The sequence below is a fragment of the Lactuca virosa genome, chromosome 9 (genome assembly GCF_052849685.1).
Source record: "Lactuca virosa cultivar CGN04683 chromosome 9, Lactuca_virosa_CGN04683_v6, whole genome shotgun sequence".
Classification (NCBI taxonomy): domain Eukaryota; kingdom Viridiplantae; phylum Streptophyta; class Magnoliopsida; order Asterales; family Asteraceae; genus Lactuca; species Lactuca virosa.
This window is the reverse complement of record NC_136434.1, coordinates 38,395,032-38,419,075: the sequence shown is the minus strand read 5'-3', so window position 1 is coordinate 38,419,075 and position 24,044 is coordinate 38,395,032. Positions and strand designations below refer to the sequence as shown.

Genomic DNA, 24,044 nt, shown 5'->3' with positions numbered 1-24,044 from the left:
TTGTTGTTTCCTTGCTGTTGGTTCTGGGGAGGATAGGTCCTGCAATACCTTGCTGTGTGACCCTTCCGATTGCAACTGGTGCATTGCATTTCCTTGCATTCGCCATTATGATGGAGACTGCACTTGTTGCACTTTGGGAGATTCCAAGAATACTGCCTAGGAGTGCTTGGGTTAGCTGAGGCTGGAGCATGTGGTGTGGAGGGTACTTAGGTGGTTGCAGCGTTGGCTGTCACTGTTTGTTGCTTCTTTGTCGACTCCGAGCCTTGTCGCCCTTTTCTCTTGTTGTTCTTTCCCTTCTTGTTGTCACTCTCCTTCTTGCCTTCAATTTCTGTTGGCTTCTCGCCCTTTTTGTTGTTGTGGTCGTACAGTTTCTTGGCCAACCTCTTGGCATTGTCGAAGGTTTCAGAATTTACAGCGATTACATTTCCTTGAATTGGGTAGGTCAATCCCCAGATGAATCGTTCGATTTTCTTTCCTTCTGACGTAATCATGCCAGGGCACAACAATGACAGCTCGCTAAACCTTAATATGTATGCATCAATATCAGAGTTTCGGACGGTGAGATCCCACAACTCTTGCTCCATTTTCTGAATTTCGCCATGAGGGCAGTACTCAGCCATCAGCATTTCTTTCAGCTCCGTCCATGGCATAGCGTTGGCTACGGGGAGAGTCATGGCCTCTATATGTCCATTCCACCAGGTGAGAGCCTGGTCAACAAATGTGCATGCGGCAAACTTCACTTTCACCTCCTCGGGGCATTCACATATTTCGAATACTGATTCCACCTTTTCCACCCATCTCTTTAGCGTTATCATTCCGCCCGTGCCATTAAAGGTTCGTGGCTTGGCGTTGGTGAAGTCCTTGTAGGAACATGTTCTGGTAGGTCCATGATTTGTTCCATTGTTCGAACTCCCAGCCCCTTGTCCATTGACTCCACCATTGTTCCTTTGCTGGATTTGTGCCATGGCTGCAGTAACTGCAGCAGATACAGCTGCTTGGAATGCAGCTGAGTTGACTTCGGGTGGGGTTGGTCCAGGGTTTCCACGAGTTGGTCGTTGAGGCATCTTTCTGTCATGGAACGGAAAGATGTTGAGTGCCTATAATTTTCGTGAGATTGTGGTCCTACAAACTAAGTGTTTTGCATGAACTTAAGTGGTTTCACAAATTAGCATACAATCATGTATATATAACACATAGCAGATCACAACATCACAATAGAACACATAAAACTTTTCATTAATATTATCCGCATTTTTGATACATGACATTTTGCTCAGAAGAGCATACATAAGTGGTGCAAGTTCGGCAGCGTAACAGCTCTATGAGTAGTGTAATCACTTAAACATAGAGTCGATGGTACATAGCATAGATCACCTAAGCATAATACTAAAGATAGATATGACTAATCCTAACAATTCGAGATGCGCTTGCCGGTGGTAGATATGGTCATATACCAAAATGTTGTGCCAACAACTGGGCCATCTCGGTCATTTCTCCAATGACTTCATCTCTTTCCTGTCCTGCTTGCACCGCGCGTGCCTCCATAGCGAATAGTTGTTGCCGCAGAGCAGCAATCTCAGCCTCCGGAGAGCGATTCTCCCTTGCGGGATTTCTCGGTGGGGCGGGGTGATCCTGCTGCATCTCGTTGGTTGGTGATGTGGCATAATCCTTGCCTGAGTCTTGTTCTTCATCCATGTCGTCGTCGGTACCATCAAACTCATAGTCTGTGTATGTGTACTCGTCGGGCCCCACTTCGTGTGCTTCTGCTTGTTCTACCTCTGGCTCATCCTCGATCATCCCGTGGGCTACTAGGACCTGATAAAACTGCATGCCCTGATGTTCTCCTTCCATGTCGACTGAGAGGAGGTATAAACTATTATTACTCCTAATATGATTTAGTTATTATGTAATTTGAATTTAATGTTCTCTTCTTGGTAATAAGGGGTATGTTTTTAGGTTTACTGACCATCGAGGTTTTTCCGGGGCATGTGATAGTTGCACTTCGGAGGAAATGTAGTTGATCAGGCTACACTCACCCCTTACTACAACCATGAACAGTCCCGACTTAACTGAGATGTCAGTGTTATTTTATTTGATTTGGTATCATATTCTTTCTCCTATATCACCCAAGTAAAGATGTTTTATCATTGTGTTTTATTTGTTTTGTTCAGAGCTGTTTTAGTCCCTCTTTGCTTTATAGTTGCATATCAATGTGTGGTTAGATATGCCAGTTCACTATAAACAGAGATCTGATACCAACCTGTCACACCCCCGAAACCAGACGGCGGAAACGTCCGGGGGCTCGCGTGACTTAAATTGAATACCATCACAATGAATATACATGAATCATAACATAAACATCACCATGCATCAATACATTACAACTGATATTGTTTACATCTAGTACATTGTTTTAAATATTACACATTCATAACATAAATTGTTTGAGAGTTTTCAAAAACATAACATCCTAACATTACTTGATATTACCCTTCCGCTTACCTGTTACCTGGGAATACAAGTTATTTTGGAAAACGTCAACATATGAAATGTTGGTGAGTTCATAAGCAATGTTGTGATAAAAATGATTTGTGTAATTTGTAAAACCCAGAAAATCCGATATTTTCTGAAGAGACCATAGTTTATCAAAGTGTGAAGATCCATAAGTAGATGCATGAGTGATTTCATAACGTGTATAAAAAGGGAGTTTTGTATTACAATTATTTAGGTTACGAGCGAGTGTTGTTGAATTCCCCGAAAAACCCGATGTTTTCCGATGACGAAAGATATACTTGATTACTAATTTCTATACCGCCACAACGAATGATTTTTGATTACTCTTCCTTGATTACTCGGGTGGTGTCGGATATTATCAATTCTAGTGAGTCGTTATAACTATGCCTGATAATGACTGGTTATAACTACCAACTACAAACGACCCTTAGAGGTGCCGTCCATTATTACTCACTTAATCCAAACCACCTTGATTACTATTGATTAACGACCAGAGTCTGTTTACTTTGATTACTCACAAGCCTTAGCAACCGAGAGAAGAGGAGTATAAAGTCCTACCACTTTCATGAGTTACTTTAGGCTGTCGGGGATGCGAAGAACACGTTGGCCCATCTCGCATTTGATTACTTTGACCTTACTAGCAATACTAACGGACCACTAGGGCCCAATAGCACATAAAAGCCATTGAAGGTCCCTTTATATGGAATTGAGTCATAGGAGGCCCAATAACATATAATGGTTTTCCCTTGGGCCCCAAAGATCATGTTAATGGATTTGCAAGGTCCAACAAGCATGATTTGAAACTTTCAAGCCCAAGTGTCGAATGTTTACTCGTCTTAGGTATCGCATACCTACTGGAGGGTTCGATTGAGCGATTGTTGTTTTTGTATCGACTCGAGACCGGTGGATTTGCTTACAACGATATTTGGATTTATGCGTATATTCATCTTACAATTTTTCGTAAGTCGTAGTTAGTATTTTTGGCTCGATACTCTTTAAATAAATTAATTTACTTAGAAATAGTGGTTTGACATTTTCAACCCTTTTCTTTTATACAAATAACAATTTTAGTCCTTTATATAAAAGGAAAGTCATATTAAGCCCTTAAAATATTTTCTTGACACTTTTGCATCATAGATTTGTTGAAATGATATTTTTAACTCAAAACTTATTTTGTTGACAGTTTCAGCCCTTCCAGAATCGTATATTCTGGTTAAAACCCAACTTTTTGCAATTTTTACAATTTTAGCCCAAAATCCAAAAACTTTACATTTTTTATCCTTTTTGGAAATGAAAAGCATTTTTAACCCCTGAATAGTTTTATTACACTTCTTATCCCCTGTTTTGAAGAAATTACCACTTCAGCCCCTTTAAAGGTCATAATTTCGCAATTTTTGGGTTTATTGGGCCGAACAGCCCAAAATTTAGCCCATTAAGCTAATATTTACATTTTAAGTCCTTTGAAGATCATAATATTCACAAAAACAATTATTGAAACTGTTTGACCCTTTTGACCTTTTAGAAAACGTGATTTGGCAACTTTTAACCCAACTTTTGTGTATTTGACAATTTAAGCCCAAAAATGAGTTTTGTGGTGAAATATGTTTATCACAATCTTATAAGTTATTATTCTTGACTTGTTTAGTGTAAAATAACTTAGATCATGTTTGGTTTCCTTCTTATGTCCTATATCTCGAGATATCTTCCCTTTTTGGTTACATGTTCATCACAAAAACACATAAAATCACACATACATGCATAAAATCATACATAGCATACACATACACATAGATCTACACATTTTCTTGTATTCTCCCCCATAAAACATATAAAAACCGAAAAGAGAGGGGTATGAGGCTCACATTTGCTTGTTGTTTTCGGTTTAGAAGGAAGAAATGAAGAAGTTTGATGCAAATCTCGGCCTAGTAAGCTTCTTGGATGATCTTTGGCTTAGATGTGTTCTAAGATGCAAGATCACGAGTTTGAATAGATTTAGAAGAGATTTTTGATGAAATGAAGTAGTTAGATCATGGATTTAAGTAAAGACTTACCAAGAATGATGATTTTTGTGGAATAATCTCCTTGGAATGCTTCAAATTCTCGAAAATTTGATGATGAAGAAGGAGTGTTTCTTTTGTGTTTGAGAGAGATTTTTGAGAGTGTGTGTGTGTGTTTGAGTTGGTTTCGGCCGAGATAAAAAGAGAGAGGAGAAGAGAGAGTGTTGATGAGATGGTTACTTGGAAACATGGGATATTTGCATGGATGTCCCATGTATAATGGTGAGGTGGCAAGTACAAAAGTCAACCCTTCCTCCTATTGTGTAGTTTGGGCCGAGAAGGGGAGAAGAAAGAAGAGAGATTGGGCCCTTCAATGCTTAAGCCCATATATTGATCCAATTAGGTGATTTTCGGCCCAAAATAAATCAAGGAATGATTTTTATGGCCCATTAAGGCTATATAAATTTGTTGTGGCCCAATAAGGCCCATTAAAGTTAACCTAGTTCATTTTAGGCTTATAAGGCCCAAAATATTAAGTTTCATGTATATGGGTCCAATTAGGGCCCATTTGAGAGCTTTATGTTCAAGATAGTTAAATTGGAAGCTTATTGGTCCATTAGGCCCAATAAGGAAATCCTAGTCCAAAATGGACTTAAACCGGGATTTCTAGGGCTTCCAATTCTTTGTTGACTATTTGTAGTGCTTGAATAAAGTGTTGGATTGAAGTTTTGTTGTTATTGAATAAGCATCATGCATGCTTTCACATTGTGGGTTTACAAATGTTATCATTGTTGTTGTTACAAGGCGTCAAAATTCCTAGTTGTGACAAATACCCTTCTGGTTGAGAAGGTGCCCAAGGAACTGCACCTCGCGCAACCAGAAGTCACACTTGGAGAACTTCGCATAAAGTCTCTCCCTCCTCAGTGTCTCTAGTACCTCTTTCAGGTGCTCCTCATGCTGCTCCTGAGTCTTGGAGTAAACCAAGATGTCATCAATGAATACTATTATAGACCGATCCAACATCGGTCTGCACACAGGGTTTATGAGGTCCGTGAACACGGCTGGAGCATTGGTGAGCCCAAACGGCATCACCACAAACTCATAGTGACCATATCGGGTCCTAAAAGCGGTCTTCTGCACATCATCGTCTCTGACCCGCATCTGGTGATATCCGAACTGCAGATCAATCTTGGAGAATCAAGATGCTCCCTGAAACTGGTCAAACAAATCATTTATCCTCGGGAGTGGGTAACGGTTCTTCACTGTCACCTTGTTCAGCTCCCGGTAATCTATGCACATACGATGCGACCCGTCCTTCTTCACAAACAGGATCAGGGCTCCCCATGGTGAACTGCTCAGCCTGATAAAACCCTTGTCTATCAGTTCTTGCAGCTGCGTAGACAACTCCTGCATCTCGGGAGGAGCCAACCGATATGGTGCCTTGGCTATCGGAGCCGCACCGGGGACCAGGTCACTCCGGAACTCAACCTGCCTTTCCGGAGGTATCCCAGGTAAATCCTCCGGAAATACATCCGGGTACTCTCGCACCACTGGTACGTCATCAACTGTCACCTTACCCTTATCTCGGGTATCCATAACATAAGCGACATATCCTGCGCAACCCTGTTGAAAGTAGCGCCTCGCTCTCGCCGTTAAACAGAGAATCGATCTGCGATGTGGCCTCTCGCCCTGAATCACTAACTCTCCCTGTAACATCCCATTTAAAATAAAATAATTAAATAATAAATCTGGAACCCCGAAATATAATTTTAATATTATTATATATTATTATAGTCCAAAATCAAATAATAATTAGTGGGGTGTTGGTTTCGGGACGCCAAATGACAATATTTGAATCTCCAGGGGTTAAAGTGTAACTTTGGGACTTAATTTGTAAAGATTTTCATAACTCAAGGGTGTTTGGTATTATTTGGACTTAATATGTAAGAGTTTATGGAAGCATAGACTAAATGGTAAATTCTGGACTTGAGTTGAAAAGAATTTGTCATGGAGGGGCCATTTGGTAAATATTGGATCAAAATTGAAAGGATTTTAAGGAGTCAGGGGCTAAATGGTAGTTTTGGGACGTAATATGAAACCAAAAGGAGAAGGACGGATCGGTTTTGCCATTATGGGTTGAAATTTGAAGGACTGGGTATATAACCCGTGTTATTCCTCCCGTCGCACCTGGTAACCCTAAACCTAAGCGGATGAGTAGTCGTCACCTTATGCCTCCCTCCACACCAGCCGCCACCCCTCCCTCACCCACCTCCGGCGCCGCCTCCATAACACTCCAGTGAGCCAACGATCGACTGCCATCACGAGTCCGGCGATGGGATCGAAGTTCGACATCGTGGCTGATGTCGCTGTTTTCTCAACCGCCGTCGATGACGACAAAGCCGGAAGCTGCTGTCGCCGTCGTTTGGTTCTTCATCCACTGCTCCGATCATCATTTGACACCCCGAGGAGGCTGTCTTGGCGAGTATATGTGTTCGTTCGGCAACAAAAACCCGAGGAAACCACCATGGCTGTCGGCCATGGTGGCTGTCGCAGATAACGCCGCTGCTGCCCTCCTCCTTAAGTCACCGCCGCCACTCCGAGCGTCAGAAGAAGTTGTTGTAGTCGGACATCGTGAGTAGTCAAGAAGAACCACCACGGCGGTTGACCATGGTGGTCGTCACTGTTAGCACTGTTGATGCCGCTAGCGCTGCTGCCTGCTTTCCCGTACCGCCACCATCGCTAGGTGGGTGGCCGGAATCCTTTGTATAAATTAGATTTCGTGTGTGTGTTGTAGGTGTTTTTTGATGGCCGGAAAACGGAGGAGAAACCCACCATGGACGCCAGCCATGGTGGCTGCCACCATCTACCACAACCTGCCGCCACAACGCGGTTGTGTGTGTGTGTTTATTAGATTAGTGTGTTATTCGAGTTGGGCTGTAAATTGTAATCAGTATAAGAATAATAATAGAAAAATCCATAACCACCACCGTGAGGTGGTGGCTGCCGCCTCCTGCCGCCATCAACCGCGACGTTGGGTGGCGGTGTGCCTCGTTCGCGTGTTGACTCGTTTGGGGATGCTTGGACAAAGTGGGCCCAATGAAACCCTAATGGGCCCAGTAAAGCCCTAATTGACCTAAAAGTCCAACCAGGTGACTAATGGGCTAGTATTGGGTTGGAAACCCTAATTAGGTTTTGGAAAACCCTAATGGCATAAAACCCTAATTTTGGGATTGATCGGGACCGCACGAGAATTATTTATTAAACTTAGAATATCAGTTAATAATCATTGGAAAATTAACCTAAAGCACTATTGGACTTAATGGATTAATTCCTTAATGGGTTAAGTAGGAACACTTAACCCTAATCGTCATTTCATGTGAAAAACCTAATTTCACTTGGGCCTTGAGTTGGGCTTTGGTGATTGGACTATTGATGGGCTATCTAAGAACAAGTTAATTGACCAAAATAATTAGATGGGCTTTAGGATAAGGCCCATTTGAAAGACTTGGGCCCAACTTGGAAAATTGAGCCATAGATGTGCCATAATGGGGCCTTTATGATTATGTGATGTTGGGCAATGGGAATACCAAGAGTTGGACTAGAATAATGGGATGGGCCTTAAGGAAGGACCATGTAGAGGTCTGGGCCCAATTTGGAAAATTGGGCCATATGTTGGGTTGTGGCCCATTACTTGACTATTTGGCCTTTGTAGTGTGAGTTGGACTTTGGGCTTGGTACCCAATTATTAATTGGGTATTGTTTGATGTTGGCAGTTCGGGAATCTGTCAACCAGCAACTGGAGTTTCATCCGCGGGACTTCAGCAGTGTCAGGTGAGTTATTCTCACTATTTCAACAGGGTCTAAGGCACCAATGTCGGCCTTTCGGATTGTATCCGGGTTTATTTCATGATATGCTTATTAATTTACATCCTGGTAGTTAGGATGGTGATATGCTATATTAGTGACCGGTTAGCTATGTATCTTGGTAATAGGATGTTGCTATGATTAGTGATCGGTTAGATCGGTTTGATTGTTATGTATGCTAGCGTATGATATATATATATATATATATATATATATATATATATATATATATATATATATGTGTGTGTGTGTGTGTATGTATGTATGATATGTGTACATGTTTGTTGATTGGGGGTTGGGTTGAGGCGGTCTTGCTTTGTGCTGAAGACCAACATACCCAGGGCGGTCCGAATATACTGAAGGTCCTGCAAAGGGGTTCAGTTAGGCCGAAGGCCCAGCGAGCGATCCAGATAGGCTATAGGCCCTGCGAGGCGGTCCAGTCAGGCTAAAGGCTCATTATGCATGTTGTTTGTTGTTTGTTTATATGATATGGTTATACATGTATGGCGTTGGTATTGTGGGGGTAACTCACTAAGCCTTCGAGCTTACATTTATTGATTATTGTTTCTGGTACTTCTGATGATCGGGGGAAAGCGAAGGCGTAATCGTACAGCTCCTCATATTTCATAATTTTATGATTTGATTATGTGGACACTCTGATGATTAAACTATTTTGAAAACAAACTGTAATAACTTCATGGTTTTAAATGCTTTAAAAAGTTTTAAATTGGCTTGAATTTTTGGGATGTTACAAGTTGGTATCAGAGCCTTGGTTTGAGTGAATTGGAGGAACCCTCGTGTGAATCCAGTCTCAAATCAAGGAAAGATTTTCAAAATAATTTCTAAATGGTTTTCAAAATAAGTAAAGGAGGATGCAAAGTGTACGATCAGCCGGAGCCAGTAAGTAGACCCCAAAATACCATACAGTTATTTGATATTGTGATATGTTAGAACAGCATGCTAGTACTAGGTTAGGGATCTTCAGGAATTGCATGATAGAATTGCATGATTACATGATGCCTGCTATCATAGGGTTTCCCTTATATGATATTGAAATCATTACTGTAGTTGCTTAGTGTATGCATCACGGTTGTACATAATTAAGATCTTATAGCATGAGAATGTTTGGTTTGGCCTTATGTTCTGTTCTTTTCTGATTGGGGGCTTAGGTTAGGATCAGATATTCGAAAGTCTATAGGGTCCAACGTTATGTATGGCTAGCATACACGAGTGCTGCAGGGTTGGTGGAAGTTTCATGGGTGGGTTGTGAGAGGCTGGGAGGCCAGTTATGAGATATCTAGCATTCCTCTAGGAGTAATGATTGAGAGCTCGCTATGTTTATGTATATTTTTAGGGTGTTGTGGTGATACTTGAGACAAATATGGGTAGGTGTGGAAGGTAGTATGGGCCCGTACTACTGAAAGCACAGAACCCATACGCATAGCAATAGGGGTTTTGTTGGGAGTTGGTTCTATGTCCTTATATGGGTTTTCGAAGATCTTTCTGGTGTATTATCAGAATGGTGGTTACGAGACATCTTGAGACGGGATCCGGGTCAGGATCTGGGGCTGGCAGCCAGGATAGGCCAGCATTGACAGAGGATTATGTCAGGGAGATCATCCAGGAGGAAGTGATTGAGATTGTCCGGGGTCAGATTCCGGAGATGCTTGGGTCTAATGAGATCGCCATGGTTGAGTATTTTGATGAGCGCTATGCAACCTTGCTGATACGGCTGCCGCAACAGCTACAACAGCTGTAAGGACGACATAGGGAGGAACTGGTTGAGCTTTCCATTATCGGGACTTGTTACTGGGACATATTCTGATGAACAGAGGGTTGCAGTTATTTGTGATCAGGGAGATGTTCTATACTCGTTACATTCCGCGGGTTGAGCAGGAGAGGCTAACACAAGATTTCTAGATTGAGACTTCGGGGGTTTTGCTTGAGGCCGGAATGTGAGTCGCAGAGACTCCAGAAAGGAGTGATGATTATGTTCAGCTGGGGTTTTACAGTTGGAAGTAGAATGGGTAATTGATGGATTGGAATGTCATTTTATAGGGCAAGGATTATGCCCTTTCAGTTTTCGAGCTCGAAGAAGTGAGCAGACTTGGGACCCCAGGATCAGGTTGTAATCTAGCTCGGGGTCAGTTGGTCGCCGGGATTGGCGACAGTAGTTCAGCGCTGGTGAGCGCGGGTGGGTCAATGTGGCATAAGTATTTTGTGAGGTCCGGTTCGCCTTGGATCTCTTGTATCGGGCGGTAAGGTTTGGTTGTGCGATTTATTACACTTTTGGGGATTGGAGACTATGTCGTGGGAGTAGTTTGTAGCTTGGTATAGGGCAGAGGTTGCTTCAGCTACTGCAGTTCAGTTGTGGATGATCGAGCTGGTGAGTGAATCAGGGTGTGAGACCCTTAATGATACTATTTCTAGAGCAGAGGGCGGGAGATTTGTTGGAGCACTTTGGGAAGAAGGGTATTATGTGGGAGGTCTGCGGATAGGGTCCCACAAGATGGTTATTCAGCATTGTCAAAATTCAGTGGTTTTAGTAACCGTTATTGATTGGCGGATGAAAGCGCCAATGGAAGTAGCTCATTGCTGAGGTATTAGTTGGAGCATCTATCTTTTGGTCTTCAAGGTTTGAGTGTGGAAGCATTCAAGCATTAGGAACTCTCAGTTTCAATGGGATTCAGGAAGTGTTCATCTAGTTCTTAGAAGTGTGTAATCATTTGGGATTGGCTAGTAGTGGAGCACTAGTTGGAAAGAGTTGGTTGTCATCGGATCGATTGTTGGAAAGTAAGAAGGATTGGGAATTCTCCAATTTTCATGTATTGAGAAGACTTAGTCGAAGCTAAGTGGGGGAGAATTATCCCAGGATTTAGAAGCAGGAGCGGTTTCGAAACTGGAATAAGTTTCACATCTCCGTCAGGGAGGAAGGCGGCCAAGTGGCTGTTTGGTTTGAGTGTTGTGTGAGTTGGGAGTTCGGTAAAACTCCCCATCATGTGAATCGCGTCTTCTTGGTGCTTGATAGCAGAATTTGGGGAATCAGTTTGGGATTCCAGTCATGAATGGAGTTCCGTTCGGGTGTTCGGTCGAGTGTGTGCTCGACTCTGAGGGTTTTTGGATTGATAGATTAGGGGTTTTGTTAGCTGTTAGGGCTCGACAGTACATTCAGCACGGGTGTACGGGCTATTTAGCGTATGTGGTAGATACGCGGGTCAAGGATCAGACCACGGTTTCTCTAGAGGGTGGGCGATCAACATGAAGACTCTGTATGTAATCTGTTAGATCTAGCGGTCAGATAGTGAGGGAAGTGTTGTGAGACTGCGGGAGGACCCGTAGCATTCATGAATTGCTTTAGACGATTAGGCCAGTGTGGGCCAGTTCGCAATATTGTGGGTAGACCACAGCATGATCGGAATCAGGAAACGGTAGGTTGTTGGAGACCGGACATGATGTAAGACTACAATATTCCGGTAGCGTTCACTTTTAGTATTTGATTTGATGGCAACAGGTTGTCAGGCTGTTATGGTCGGATGGACCAGAAGGATTGATGGAGCCATGAGTGGCGATATAGTTAGGGCAGTTATTGCTAGTCGAAGTTTCCTTCGGGAGTCGCATGGGGCGACTATGAGATTACTCTTGGCTCAGCAACCGGACAGGACTTCGGTATTTCAAATAAGTTGGGACCGGGGAGGTCTCAGTGGACTTCGGAAGCAACCATAAGGCAACCTACTGTTTCAGATAGTTTATGTGTTTAGGGCGGTATTGAAGACTTGGGTTTTCAAGTGTATGAAAAGTATCTGGATGTTGGAACCCCAATTATTAGGAGTTGAATCGTTAGATGAGAAATAAGCGGAATGGGTTCAACAACAATGACTTGGTATGGGCGGTCTGTCAGGGAGCCAGACCATCTCGAGACTTCCGATCTCGGGGTGAGTAAATGTGATCATATTGCAAGGAATTTGTTTATCTTCTGATTTTAGAACCATGCGAGGGTTGGTTACGGTTGCCTTGGAAAGGCTGGGGTTATGCTCGTAGTTGTGGTCGTGTTGTCCAAGTTGTCTGGCGGGTAAGGAATGATGAGAAACGATTTCAAGGACGAAATCAAATTTAAGTGGGGGAGAGTTGTAACATACCATTTAAAATGAAATAATTAAATAATAAATCCGGAACCCCAAAATGTAATTTTAATATTATTATAGTCCAAAATCAAATAATAACTAGTGGGGTGTTGGCTTCGGGACGCCAAATGACAATATTTGAATCTCCAGGGGTTAAAGTGTAATTTTAGGACTTAATTTGTAAAGATTTTCATAAGTCAAGGGGTGTTTGGTATTATTTGGACTTAATATGTAATAAAGATTTTCATAAGTCAAGGGGTGTTTGGTATTATTTGGACTTAATATGTAATAATTTATGGAAGCAGGGACTAAATGGTAAATTCTGGACTTGAGTGGAAAAGAATTTCTGAATTTGTCATAGAGGGGCCATTTGGTAAATATTGGATCAAAGTTGAAAGGATTTTAAGGCGCCAGGGGCTAAATGGTAGTTTTGGGACGTAATATGAAAGGAAAAGGAAAAGGAGGGATCGGTTTTGCCATTATGGGTTGAAATTTGAAGGACCGGGTATATAACCTGTGTTATTCCTCCCGTTGCACCTGGTAACCCTAAACCTAAGCGGATGAGTAGCCGCCACCTTATGCCTCCCTCGACACCAGCCGCCACCCCTCCCTCACCCACCTCCGACACCGCCTCCGTAACACTCCAGTGAGCCAACGATCGACTGCCATCACGACTCCGACGATGGGATTGAAGTTCGACATCGTGGCTAATGTCGTTGTTTTCTCAACCGCCGCCGTCGTCGACGAAGTCGGAAGCCGCTGTCGCCGTCATTTGGTTCTTCCTCCACTGCTCCGATCATCATCCACCACCCCGATGAGGCTGTCTTGGCGAGTATATGTGTTCGTTCGGCCAGAAAAACCCGAGGAAACCACCATGGCTGCCGACCATGGTGGTTGTCGCAAATAACGTCGTTGCTGCCCGCCTCCTTGAGTCACCGCCGCCACTCCGAGCATATGAAGAAGTTTCTGTAGCCGGACATCGTGAGTAGTCAAGAAGAACCACCATGGCGGCTGACCATGGTGGTCGTCGCTGTTAGCACTGTTGCTGCCGCTAGCGCTGCGGCCTGCTTTCCCGTGCCGCCACCGCCGTTAGGTGGGTGGCTGGAATCCTTTGTATAAATTAGAATTTCGTGTGTGTGTTGTAGGTGTTGTTTGATGGCCGGAAAACAGAGGAGAAACCCACCATGGCCGCCAGCCATGGTGGCTGCCACCATCTACCACCACATGCCGCTACAACGCGGTTGTGTGTGTGTTTTTATTAGATTAGTGTGTGAGTGTGTTATTCATATTGGGCTGTAAATTGTAATCGGTATAAGAATAATAATAGAAAAATCCATAACCACCACCATGAGGTGGTGGCTGCCGCCATCAACCGCCGCGTTGGGTGGCGGTGTGCCTCATTCGCATGTTGACTCGTTTGGGGATGTTTGGACAAAGTGGGCCCAATGAAACCCTAATGGGCCCAATGAAGCCCTAATTATCCTAAAAGCCCAACCAGGTGACTAATGGGCTAGTATTTGGTTGGAAACCCTAATTAGGGTTTGGAAAACCCTAATGGCATAAAACCCTAATTTTGGGATTGATCGGGACCGCACGAAAATTATTTATTAAACTTAGAATATTAATTAATAATCATTGGCAAATTAACCTAAAGCACTATTAGACTTAATGGATTAAGTCCTTAATGAGTTAAGTATGAACACTTAACCCTAATCGTCATTTCATGTGAAAATCCTAATTTCACTTGGGCCTTGAGTTGGGCTTTACGTTTTTGGCTTTGGTGATTGGACTATTGATGGGCTATCCAATAACAAGTTAATGGACCAAAATAATTAGATGAGCTTTAGGATAAGGCCCATGTGAAAGACTTATGCCCAATTTGGAAAATTGGGCCATAGATAGGCCATAATTGAGCCATGGGAATACCAAGAGTTGGACTAGAATAATGGGATGGGCCTTAAGGAAGGACCATGAAGAGGTCTGGGCCTAATTTGGAAAATTGGGCCATATGTTGGGCTTTGGCCCATTACTTGACTATTGGGCCTGTGTAGTGCGAGTTGGACTTTGGGATTGGTACCCAATTATTAATTGGGTATTGTTTGATGTTGGCAGTTCGGGAATCTGTCAACCAGCAGCTGGAGTTTCATCCGCGGGACTTCAGCAGTGCCAGGTGAGTTATTCTCACCATTTCAACAGGGTCTAAGGCACCAATGCCGACCCTTCGGATTGTATCCGGGTTTATTTCATGATATGCTTATTGATTTACACCCTGTTAGTTAAGATGGTGATATGCTATATTAGTGACCATTTAGGTCTGTATCCTGGTAATAGGATGTTGCTATGATTAGTGATCGGTTAGATCGGTTTGACTGTTATGTATGGTAGCGTATTATTTATATATATATATATATATATATATATATATATATATATATATATATATATATATATATATATATATATATATATATGATATGTATGATATGTGTACATGTTTGTTGATTGGGGGTTGGGTTGAGGCGGTCCTGCTTTGTGCTGAAGGCCAACATACCCAGGGCGGTCCGGATATACTGAAGGTCCTGCAAAGGGGTTCAGTTAGGGCGAAGGCCCAACGAGCGGTCCGAATAGACTATAGGCCCTGCGAGGCGGTCCAGATGTGTCGAAGGCTCGGAGAGCGGTCTAGATAGGCTGAAGGCCTACGAGGCGGTCCGGTCAGGCTGAAGGCTCATTATGCATGTTGTTTGCTGTTTGTTTATATGATATGGTTATACCTGTATGGCGTTGGTATTTTGGGGGTAACTCACTAAGCCTTCGAGCTTACATTTATTGATTATTGTTTCAGGTACTTCTGATGATCACGGGAAGGCGAAGGCGTGATCGTACAACTCCTCATATTTCATAAGTTTATGATTTGATTCTGGGGATACTCTGATGATTAAACTATTTTGAAAACAAACTGTAATAACTTAATGGTTTTAAATGTTTTAAATTGGCTTGAATTTTTGGGATGTTACACTCCCCCACTATGTGTGCGAATCCTCACAGGCTGTTGCTCGCAGTCGATCACCGCCCCATTGGGGCTCAACCAGTCCATACCAACTATAACTTTATTCCCTTGCAGGGGAATAGGAATCAAATCCACTGAAAACTGCTCGTCAAATAACCGTAGCGTACAACCTCTATGAACCCTCGCAACCCTGAAGGTCGTATCATCTGCTATCTCTACATCAAGTGGGCAATCCAGCTCCCCCGGAGCTCTACTAAATCGCTTGCTAAGCGCGAGCGACACAAAAGATCGGGTAGCCCCCGAATCAAACAATACCATAACTGATATACCGTTCACTAAGAATGATCCTATAAACAAACACACAAAACATTAGTAATAATCAAAAATAACAAAGAGATAATGGAGAAGGTACATACCAATAACCACATCAGGGGCTGCACGTGCCTCCTCTGCTGTCAATTGGAAGACTTTGCTCTTCGTCACTGGCGCCTCAGCCCGTCCCTGACGGCCGTTTGTAATCCTCAAAGTGGTAGGAGCGGGTGCCATCACCTATCCTACTGATGCTAGACTCGGACACTGGGACTTCTTGTGTCCCCTCTGATTGCACTGAAAGCAAATCAAATCAGATGTTGTAGTGGTGGTAGTAGTAGTAGTACAATCTTGGCTGACATGTCCAATTCAGCCGCACTTGAATCAGCCTGAACTACCCGCCCTACACGGTCCCTCATGCCCCTTGTCGCACTTGCCACAAAGGTCTCGGCCCTGATGGCCCTTCCCTCGGGAATCTACCTTGGGCTTCTTGCCCGAGCCCTCCATGCTAGACACAGCCTCTGACTTCCTCTTCCTCTCCATCTCTAAATCAATCTCCCTCTCACGAGCCCTCGCTATCATATCCTCCAACGTCTTGCAGTTGGACAGGCTCACAAACTGTCTGATATCACTCCTCAACATCTCATGATATCGGGCCTTTCATCTCCTTGTCCGCCACATACTGAGGAACAAGAAGGTCCCTCTCCCTAAACTTGGCGGTAATCTCCTCCAATGTCTTTGTCGTTTGCTGGAGATCGTGGAACTCCCTAGCAAGCTGCTGCACCTCAATGACAGGTGCGAACTCGGCCCTGAACCTGGTCGTGAAATCACTCCAGGTCATCGCATCCAAGACTGTATCATCACCAATGGCTCTCCCAACCTCCTCCCTGTTGGATTAAATGTCATACCCATAACTATTATTGGTATGTACTCGACCCGAGAGTAGCATGGTCCATTTGGGTTGCATAACACCAGGACAATTTGTTAGAATGGACTCTTGAGAAAAGGTTATATATATTTTATTAATATATTATAAGTTCTAATATATTAATATGAAACCATATGTTTTAATTAGTATTGATCAATAATTAATTTGGAATTAATTTAGTGATCAAAATAGACTAATTAAATCTATGGGGACTAATTATGGTAATTATTTATATTTATATGTGTTGGGCTTATGATCCATGTTGGACCAAGTTTATGTATGGACACATAAAGAGTTGGGATGTCCACTCTCACCCACCGCTTCCTTGACTGGTGGAGGGTCGTTAGCCAAACGAGTAAGACAAGACATTAATTCACCTTTCATTAAAAGTATAATGATAAATATAAGTAACTAAACTTTTATTAAATTCTCAATCTTAGTTACTTTAGGAAAATATGAATTTGGTGCTAACTTTCATTAAGTATATTTGTAGTGTTAAAAATAAAACTTTCATTAAGTATATTTGTAGTGTTAAAAATAAAACTTTTATTAAATTCTATCGTTGAAGATTGAAACAAAAATCAACAAAAATTAAATCTATTTGTAGTGTTAAAAATAAAACTTTCATCAAGTATATTTGAAAGTTAGGTATTAATGACCGATGGTGGTCAATGCTTGGGTTCACCCATTGTACCTCAGGAGTACGCCCCACGTACACGTACTGTGTCGAATCGGCTAGGCTGAGGGATTTGGATAAAAACTCGTGTGAATCCAAACTCAAGTTAGTGTTTGTCTAGCTCTAGGTACGTAAGGTGTATGAAGATTGTTCCGGTTGTGCGCATGTTAAAAATGTATTTATAGTCTAGGTTATGTAACTACAAGTTCGATATTTCTGGGATTCTGTTGAACTGGTATTTGCACGTGCTTTGACTTGGTATTTATGGGTCTTAAGCTTGATTGAGACATTTCTTCGTTGAAAAGGAGTCTTATGTTGACAATTTCTGCACATGTGAGAAATAAACAAAAAATATAACCGTTAAGCTTGTTAGGAAATAATAATAATAATAATCAGGATCCTGACATATGAATTTTTGGATCCTTAGGTATCTTTAAGATACGGAATACTGGATATGATTCAGGATCTTGACCCTAACACTTGGATCTTTGAAAGTTGATAAGTTGAAAATTGGTATTATAAAGAACTTACCTTACCCAACAACTGTTAGGGGAAATACACTATTTTCTAGTCCATACAAGGATTTACAAACATAGAATTTTCAAATATCATAACACCCGATGTGCCAACTTCTGCAATATGATAATTTCGACTTCATCAAAAAGAACGCTATTCATTTATAATCATTTTAATAAATACATTATAATAACATTTTGCTTACTTTATTTTCTAGTACAATAAAATTTCAATATCTTATTCCTAAATAAATATATATTATTTGACATGTCATTCCTAATAAATAAATTATACAAATAATACCGAAAATTTGATGGAAGAAGTTTAAGAAAGGGAGAAAAAAAACTTAGGCGGGAATGATGAATTATTCCCATAAATTTCAAATAGAATTCAAAATTTAAACCGATTCCCATTGGTCCATTATACTTCACACGGATTACAGGTAAACCACAATCCAACGGCTGATACTAACCCATTTTACAATTCCAAACCCCTCCCACACCACCATATAAACAATGCCGACGCTACTCCTCCAGCACCATCATCTACAATCAACTCACTCAGTCATTTCTGAAAAGCAATAAACATAAACACATGGAGGGAACCGGAAAAGTGAAGAAGGGTGCCGCCGGAAGGAAGGGTGGTCCGAGGAAGAAGTCGGTGACTCGTTCAGTCAAAGCCGGTCTTCAGTTCCCCGTCGGTAGAATCGGTCGTTTTCTGAAGAATGGACGTTATGCTAAGCGTGTTGGTACCGGTGCTCCGGTGTACCTTGCTGCCGTTCTCGAATACCTTGCTGCGGAAGTAAGTTTTCCAGTTCAATTTGTTCATATACGCTTTATTCACCCTATTACCTCACAGATCTGCATTTATGTTGATTGATTTGCCTTTGATTTATATTCGTTTAGGGTTTTCTGCTCTCCGTCGATTCTGAGTATTGTTTCTTTGCTTTCAGGTGTTGGAGTTAGCAGGGAATGCAGCCAGAGACAACAAGAAGCACAGAATAATCCCAAGACATTTACTTTTGGCAGTTAGGAATGATGAGGAGCTTGGAAAATTGTTGGCCGGAGTAACAATTGCTCATGGTGGTGTTCTACCGAATATCAACCCAATTCTTTTGCCCAAGAAGACTGCTGCTGCCGCAGAGCCAAAATCTCCTTCTAAGGCTGCCAAGTCACCTAAGAAAGCTGCAAAAGCCTAGTTTAATGTTACATTTAATCCTATGGGTTTTAATCTGTTAATCGTTTGTGGTTGATTGTTCGTTAAAGAGCTTAGAATAGTTTTTGTTAATCAGATGTATCCAATTCGAATGAATGAAACAGCTTGTTTCTTAATTTTATGTACCTTTTGGAGTAACTTATGTTTGTCGTTTTTTGGTATGTCGATAATCGTTTCATTTGTTATTCACATTATCTGTATAATAGTGCGGGTGACCTTGGGTTGATCTTTTTCCATTTGCATGTGCAAAATATATGTAAGCGATTAAGGACATTTTTAAGAACCAACAAAATTTACATGGAAAGCCTTTCAACCATGTTTGAAGTCTCGTAGTCACATCCTTGATAAAACAATAATACGAAGCGATTTAGACAATTTTTAGAAATTTGACAACAATAGTCTTAATCAACTGAGATGACCAAAACATAAATGTGGTCAGATTGAGCCAAAAGTGTACAAATGTCTTCCCAACTCGTAGATCTTTAATTTTAATGGTAGAGATCGGATTTGGACCAAGTTTGATTCAGCTTTAGGACTCGTGAACAAGAGCAATAGAATCTGTCTAGCCATAAACTATGAATAAAATCAACCCATGTTGCAGCCCACAATTTGAACTTCAGCAAACTACAGTCATTAATATTTTGACAACCTACGTTGATTACCTTCAACAGCCCAATATCATTAGTTTAGCCCTCACGTAAACATGGAAAAAGAAAGAGGGGATCAGTTATAAGAAATAATTTTTGGGGAGAACCAACTCACGCACAACAGCAGAGGAGCGACCGAGTTGAAGGCTTCAAGTATCAAAATAATCTTTTGATTTTCGGTTGTAAGTTAATTTTTTATTATTTAGTTTCCGGTAATCTAGTCGTGAGAAACAGCTAAACCATCAGTATCAACATTCGGCTTATAATCTTGTGATTGATTTGTGGATTTGCTATTGAAGTTGTCGATTGCATTTATTTTTTCTTTTTAGCCATATGATTTCCCTTTACAACAATTTTCGTTTTGTAACACCCGGTTTCGAGAATGGATGAGTGTGGGGCATTAAGGAGTCAAAGACATGATTTTTGGAAAAAACTATAGGTCACGACGTGACCATAAGGAGGTCACGACATGACGAGCCAAATGAGGACACATATATGAAGCAGTGGTCACGGCGTGACACATAGCTGGTTACGACATGAAAAAGGCTGCAACCAAGCCCTTGATCTTTTAGGGTTTCCTTCGTATTTAAGCACCCAAAACTCGGATTTATGGTTCATTTCTCAGACTGCATCTCTTTCAAACTTCAGAAAACACTAAGCCCAACTCATCTTGGTGGTTTTGGCTCATTTTGGGTGGTTTTAGTTCCTTGTTGAAAAAGAAAGTCCCTTTGGTGCATTGTTTTAGCAATCAAGCCTCCTCCTCACCATCTTGTGTTGTTTTTGGACCTTTGCAAGTCCTCAAGTTCTTGTCTTTCTCATTTAAGCATACTAGATATAAGTTTTACCCACTTTTCTCCATGCATGGGTTGAGTAGGATGCACGGAATCCATAAAGTTGGCAACTTTATGTATCTTTGAGATCATTTGATAAGCATAAGTCTCAGATATGAAGTTTGGTGGTGGATTGGACTCCAAGCATGAGTCTTGGTCTCATTTTCCTTTGTTTTGACCAAGTTAGTGTTTAAGTAATGTATAACAAAAAAAGCTACAATATTTATGGTCCTTTGGGTTGGGATAAGCCTTCTGGAAAGTTGGAGTTGAAGAATGAATGGATTAAGGACTCAAACCATTAGGATTATACTTCAGAAGATGAGATGTTTAGGGTTGCTCCTCCTCAGCCTCCTTCACTTCTTAGACCTCTGGAAACCCTAATCTCAGCTCCCATTGAAGTTCTTGGTCATTCTTGGTGTTATTCACGAGTTTTTGGATCCTTGAAGCTCATTGAGCGAGAAGAAGATCATTTGTTAGCATCTTGGCTTCTTCATCAGCTAGTTGTGGAGCTTTTGGACCTCTGTAAGTCCTCAAGCTCATGCATTTCCTTTCCTTGCTTGCTAGATCTAAGTTTCCATGCATTTTATGGCTTATAATGTTAGTTAGCATGCATGTGATACATAAAGTTGGCAACTTTATGGATCATGGTGGTATCTTAAGTATTATAAGTCTTAGATATGGATTTTGGTCATGTTTTTGGACTCCAAGCTTAAGTCTTGGTCCTTTTTCCCTATTTTGATCTAAGTTGGTGTTTGAGTCATGTATTGGACATGTATGACTGAACGACTTCGAATTTTATGGTCCTTGGGGTCAAGGAAGACCCTCCAGACTGTCCCATGTTAAGGCTTATTGGATTCATTTTTGGTCAGATCTCGACTCACGATGGGAGGAATAAGACCTCACGACATGAGAGCGTGTTTGAGGAAGTTACTGGGTAAAACCCATGAACTCACGACGTGAGCCACTCCTGTGCAAGTTTGGGCTCTTTGATTGTTGGCTAGCTTGGTCTTGGACTTATCCTTTGGTTTGGGCTTATATTGGACTAAGGATTTTAGAGTAATGGACTTCTGGTTGGGCTTGCCTTGTTGGGCTTGTCCTAATGGGCCTTGGATGGTGAATTGGGCCTTAGCAGGCCCAATAGGGTTGGGCCTTGATTGGGCCCAATGGGCTTGGGCAATTAGTGGGACTGGTTAGTTGGACCGTTTATGGATTGGTGTCAGGGGGCTTTGCCATGGTTAATTCTTAAAGAATGGTTTGGTTGTTGGTTTATTTCGTGGAACCCGGTACTCAGCAGCTGCAACGATTGTTGGATTTATCTGCCGTTTGAGGCGAGTCTCCTTTTTTAGAATTCGTGGGTCGAAGGCACCAAGGCCGACCCATTGGATTTATCTGCCGTTTGAGGTGAGTCTCTTTTTTAGAATTCATGGGTCGAAGGCACCAAGGCCGACCCATTAGTTATGATTTTACATGATGATTATCTTCTTGATAATGATCGGGTGTGCATGTACTGTTTGATGATTCTGTGAATTATGTATGATACTATATGGTAGTGGTAAGTGGTGAAATAGACTCGGTATCCGGTTTAGATAGACCGAAGGGGCAGGTCGAGCACCCAGATATGCTCGGCAGTATCTGGTTGAGATAGACCGAAGGGGCAGGTCGAGCACCCATATATGCTCGACAACATCCGATTGAGATAGACCGAAAGGGGTAGGCCAGTACCCGGATATGTGAGCATTTGGAGTATTAGTTTGAGAGTGTAACACCCGGTATCTGGAATACTAATTAAGGAAAGATAATGTGCAAATTGAAGGTCTACTCGTCGAGTCCAAGGGGGATAAATCGACGAGTAGGAATAAGTTTGGGACACGGGTTGAGAAACCTACTATACGAGTTGGGGATGACCATCTTTGGATGAGCTTGTGAGTTGTTTTTGAGTGAATCTTGTGTGTTTGAAGATTGTGGAAGAAGGAGAAGATTGGGGATTCAAGAAGAAGCATTAGGTCTGGGGTCTTTTCCATCTTTGGCAGCTTTCTGAGGTAAAAAGTCCTTAACTTGGTGATTCATAGCTTAGATCTCTTCTAGTTTTGATTTATGGGTCTTCTTGACCCCATTGTGGGAAAAATGACACCCTCCATGGATTTTATGTTAAGGATTCCCACTTTCTAGTAACAGTTGGCCCTTAGAAACATAAAAAGGGTCTCAAACCCATCTTTGTCCAAGAAAAGGCCATGTTCATGAAAGTAGATTGCTATATCTCGAGTTCGGGTCCATTTGAGGCGTGCAAAGCTATTATGTTGTAAACTTTACAAAAATAGGTTATGGAAACAATATGGATCTGTATTCTGGAACCTTAGATCTGAAGAAAAAGCTGTATAGTCTAGAAATGCAAGGGACTCGACGAGTTCATAGAGGAACTCGACGAGTTCGGTCAAATATTCCTGATTCTGTTCATGGAACTCGGCGAGTCCACAAGGGAACTCGATGAGTTGTATGGAAAAGTCTCGTTTCTATTATAAGGAAGGACTCAGCGAGTTGGAGGAGAACTCGACGAGTCAGATCCTGATTTCACGACTCTGTGAGTCATGGGAACTCGACGAGTTGAAAGGTAAACTCGACGAGTTGAGTCAACTCGGAGCATTAATTTTGACTTTGACTAGACGTTGACTTTGACCATAGTTGACCCTAGAGGGTTATGAAGTATGGAAAGGGTTCAAAAGGGTTGAGTAGAGTCCATTTTTTGACAAGAGTATGTGAGGGGTGGAATGGTCTTCTACCCCAGTGAGGACTTTTGGTTAAGTTATAAGAATCCCGAACTTATCTAATTTGTATGATGATCAGTAACTCGGGGAGTCGAGAGATCAACAGTTCGGGGACCTGGCAGCTAGCAGCGAGAGGTTTATTCGCGGGATTCTGCAGTCAGCTTGTGAGGTGAGTTTTCTCCTGTAGGAACGGGTCGAAGGCACCAATGTCGGCCCGTGTAGCTAAGTGTAGGCTAGGCCCGTATCTCAGTATTATCTGAGTATGTTTATGAATGGGTAGATTATGGTATTAGTATATTCCGGACTAAAGTCCGATGTCGGGGTCTCACCATTAGCAGAGTAGGGGCGGGGCCATGATAGGCGAGCCCTTAGGACGAGAATATATAGTACTGTGTATGATTCTTTATGTGCTTGTATGATTATATGTTATTGTTTGTATGTGTATAGCGGGCGGGGCCCAGAGACAGGCAAGGCCTGTTAAAAACAGATATGTATACCGAGCGGGGTTCGATGCCAGGCGGGGCCTGATGCCGGACACCGTCCGATGCCGGGCGGGGCCCGAGGAAGGGGCAGGAGCCCAGTATATGTGGTTATGTGATTATGTGATTATATGTATGGTATGTGGTAGTTGGGGAGACTCACTAAGCTTCATGCTTAC

The 24,044-nt window shown here is 42.1% G+C and overlaps 1 protein-coding gene across 1 annotated transcript; it reads left to right on the top strand.

Moving 5' to 3' along the window:
• The first annotated feature begins 18,451 nt into the window (after positions 1-18,451).
• LOC145137861 (histone H2A) lies at positions 18,452-19,263 on the top strand. The gene is made up of 2 exons (XM_079072002.1): positions 18,452-18,733; positions 18,885-19,263. The coding sequence occupies exons 1-2, from the start codon at positions 18,527-18,529 to the stop codon at positions 19,128-19,130; spliced, it is 453 nt and encodes a 150-aa protein (XP_078928128.1). The 5' UTR covers positions 18,452-18,526; the 3' UTR covers positions 19,131-19,263.
• Positions 19,264-24,044: the final 4,781 nt, after the last annotated feature.

Coding starts and splice junctions, on each gene's coding strand:
- LOC145137861 (XM_079072002.1), top strand. CDS start 18,527: ATGGAGGGAACCGGAAAAGTGAAGAAGGGTGCCGCCGGAAGGAAGGGT. Junction 18,734..18,884: donor TCGAATACCTTGCTGCGGAA/GTAAGTTTTCCA, acceptor CTTTGCTTTCAG/GTGTTGGAGTTAGCAGGGAA.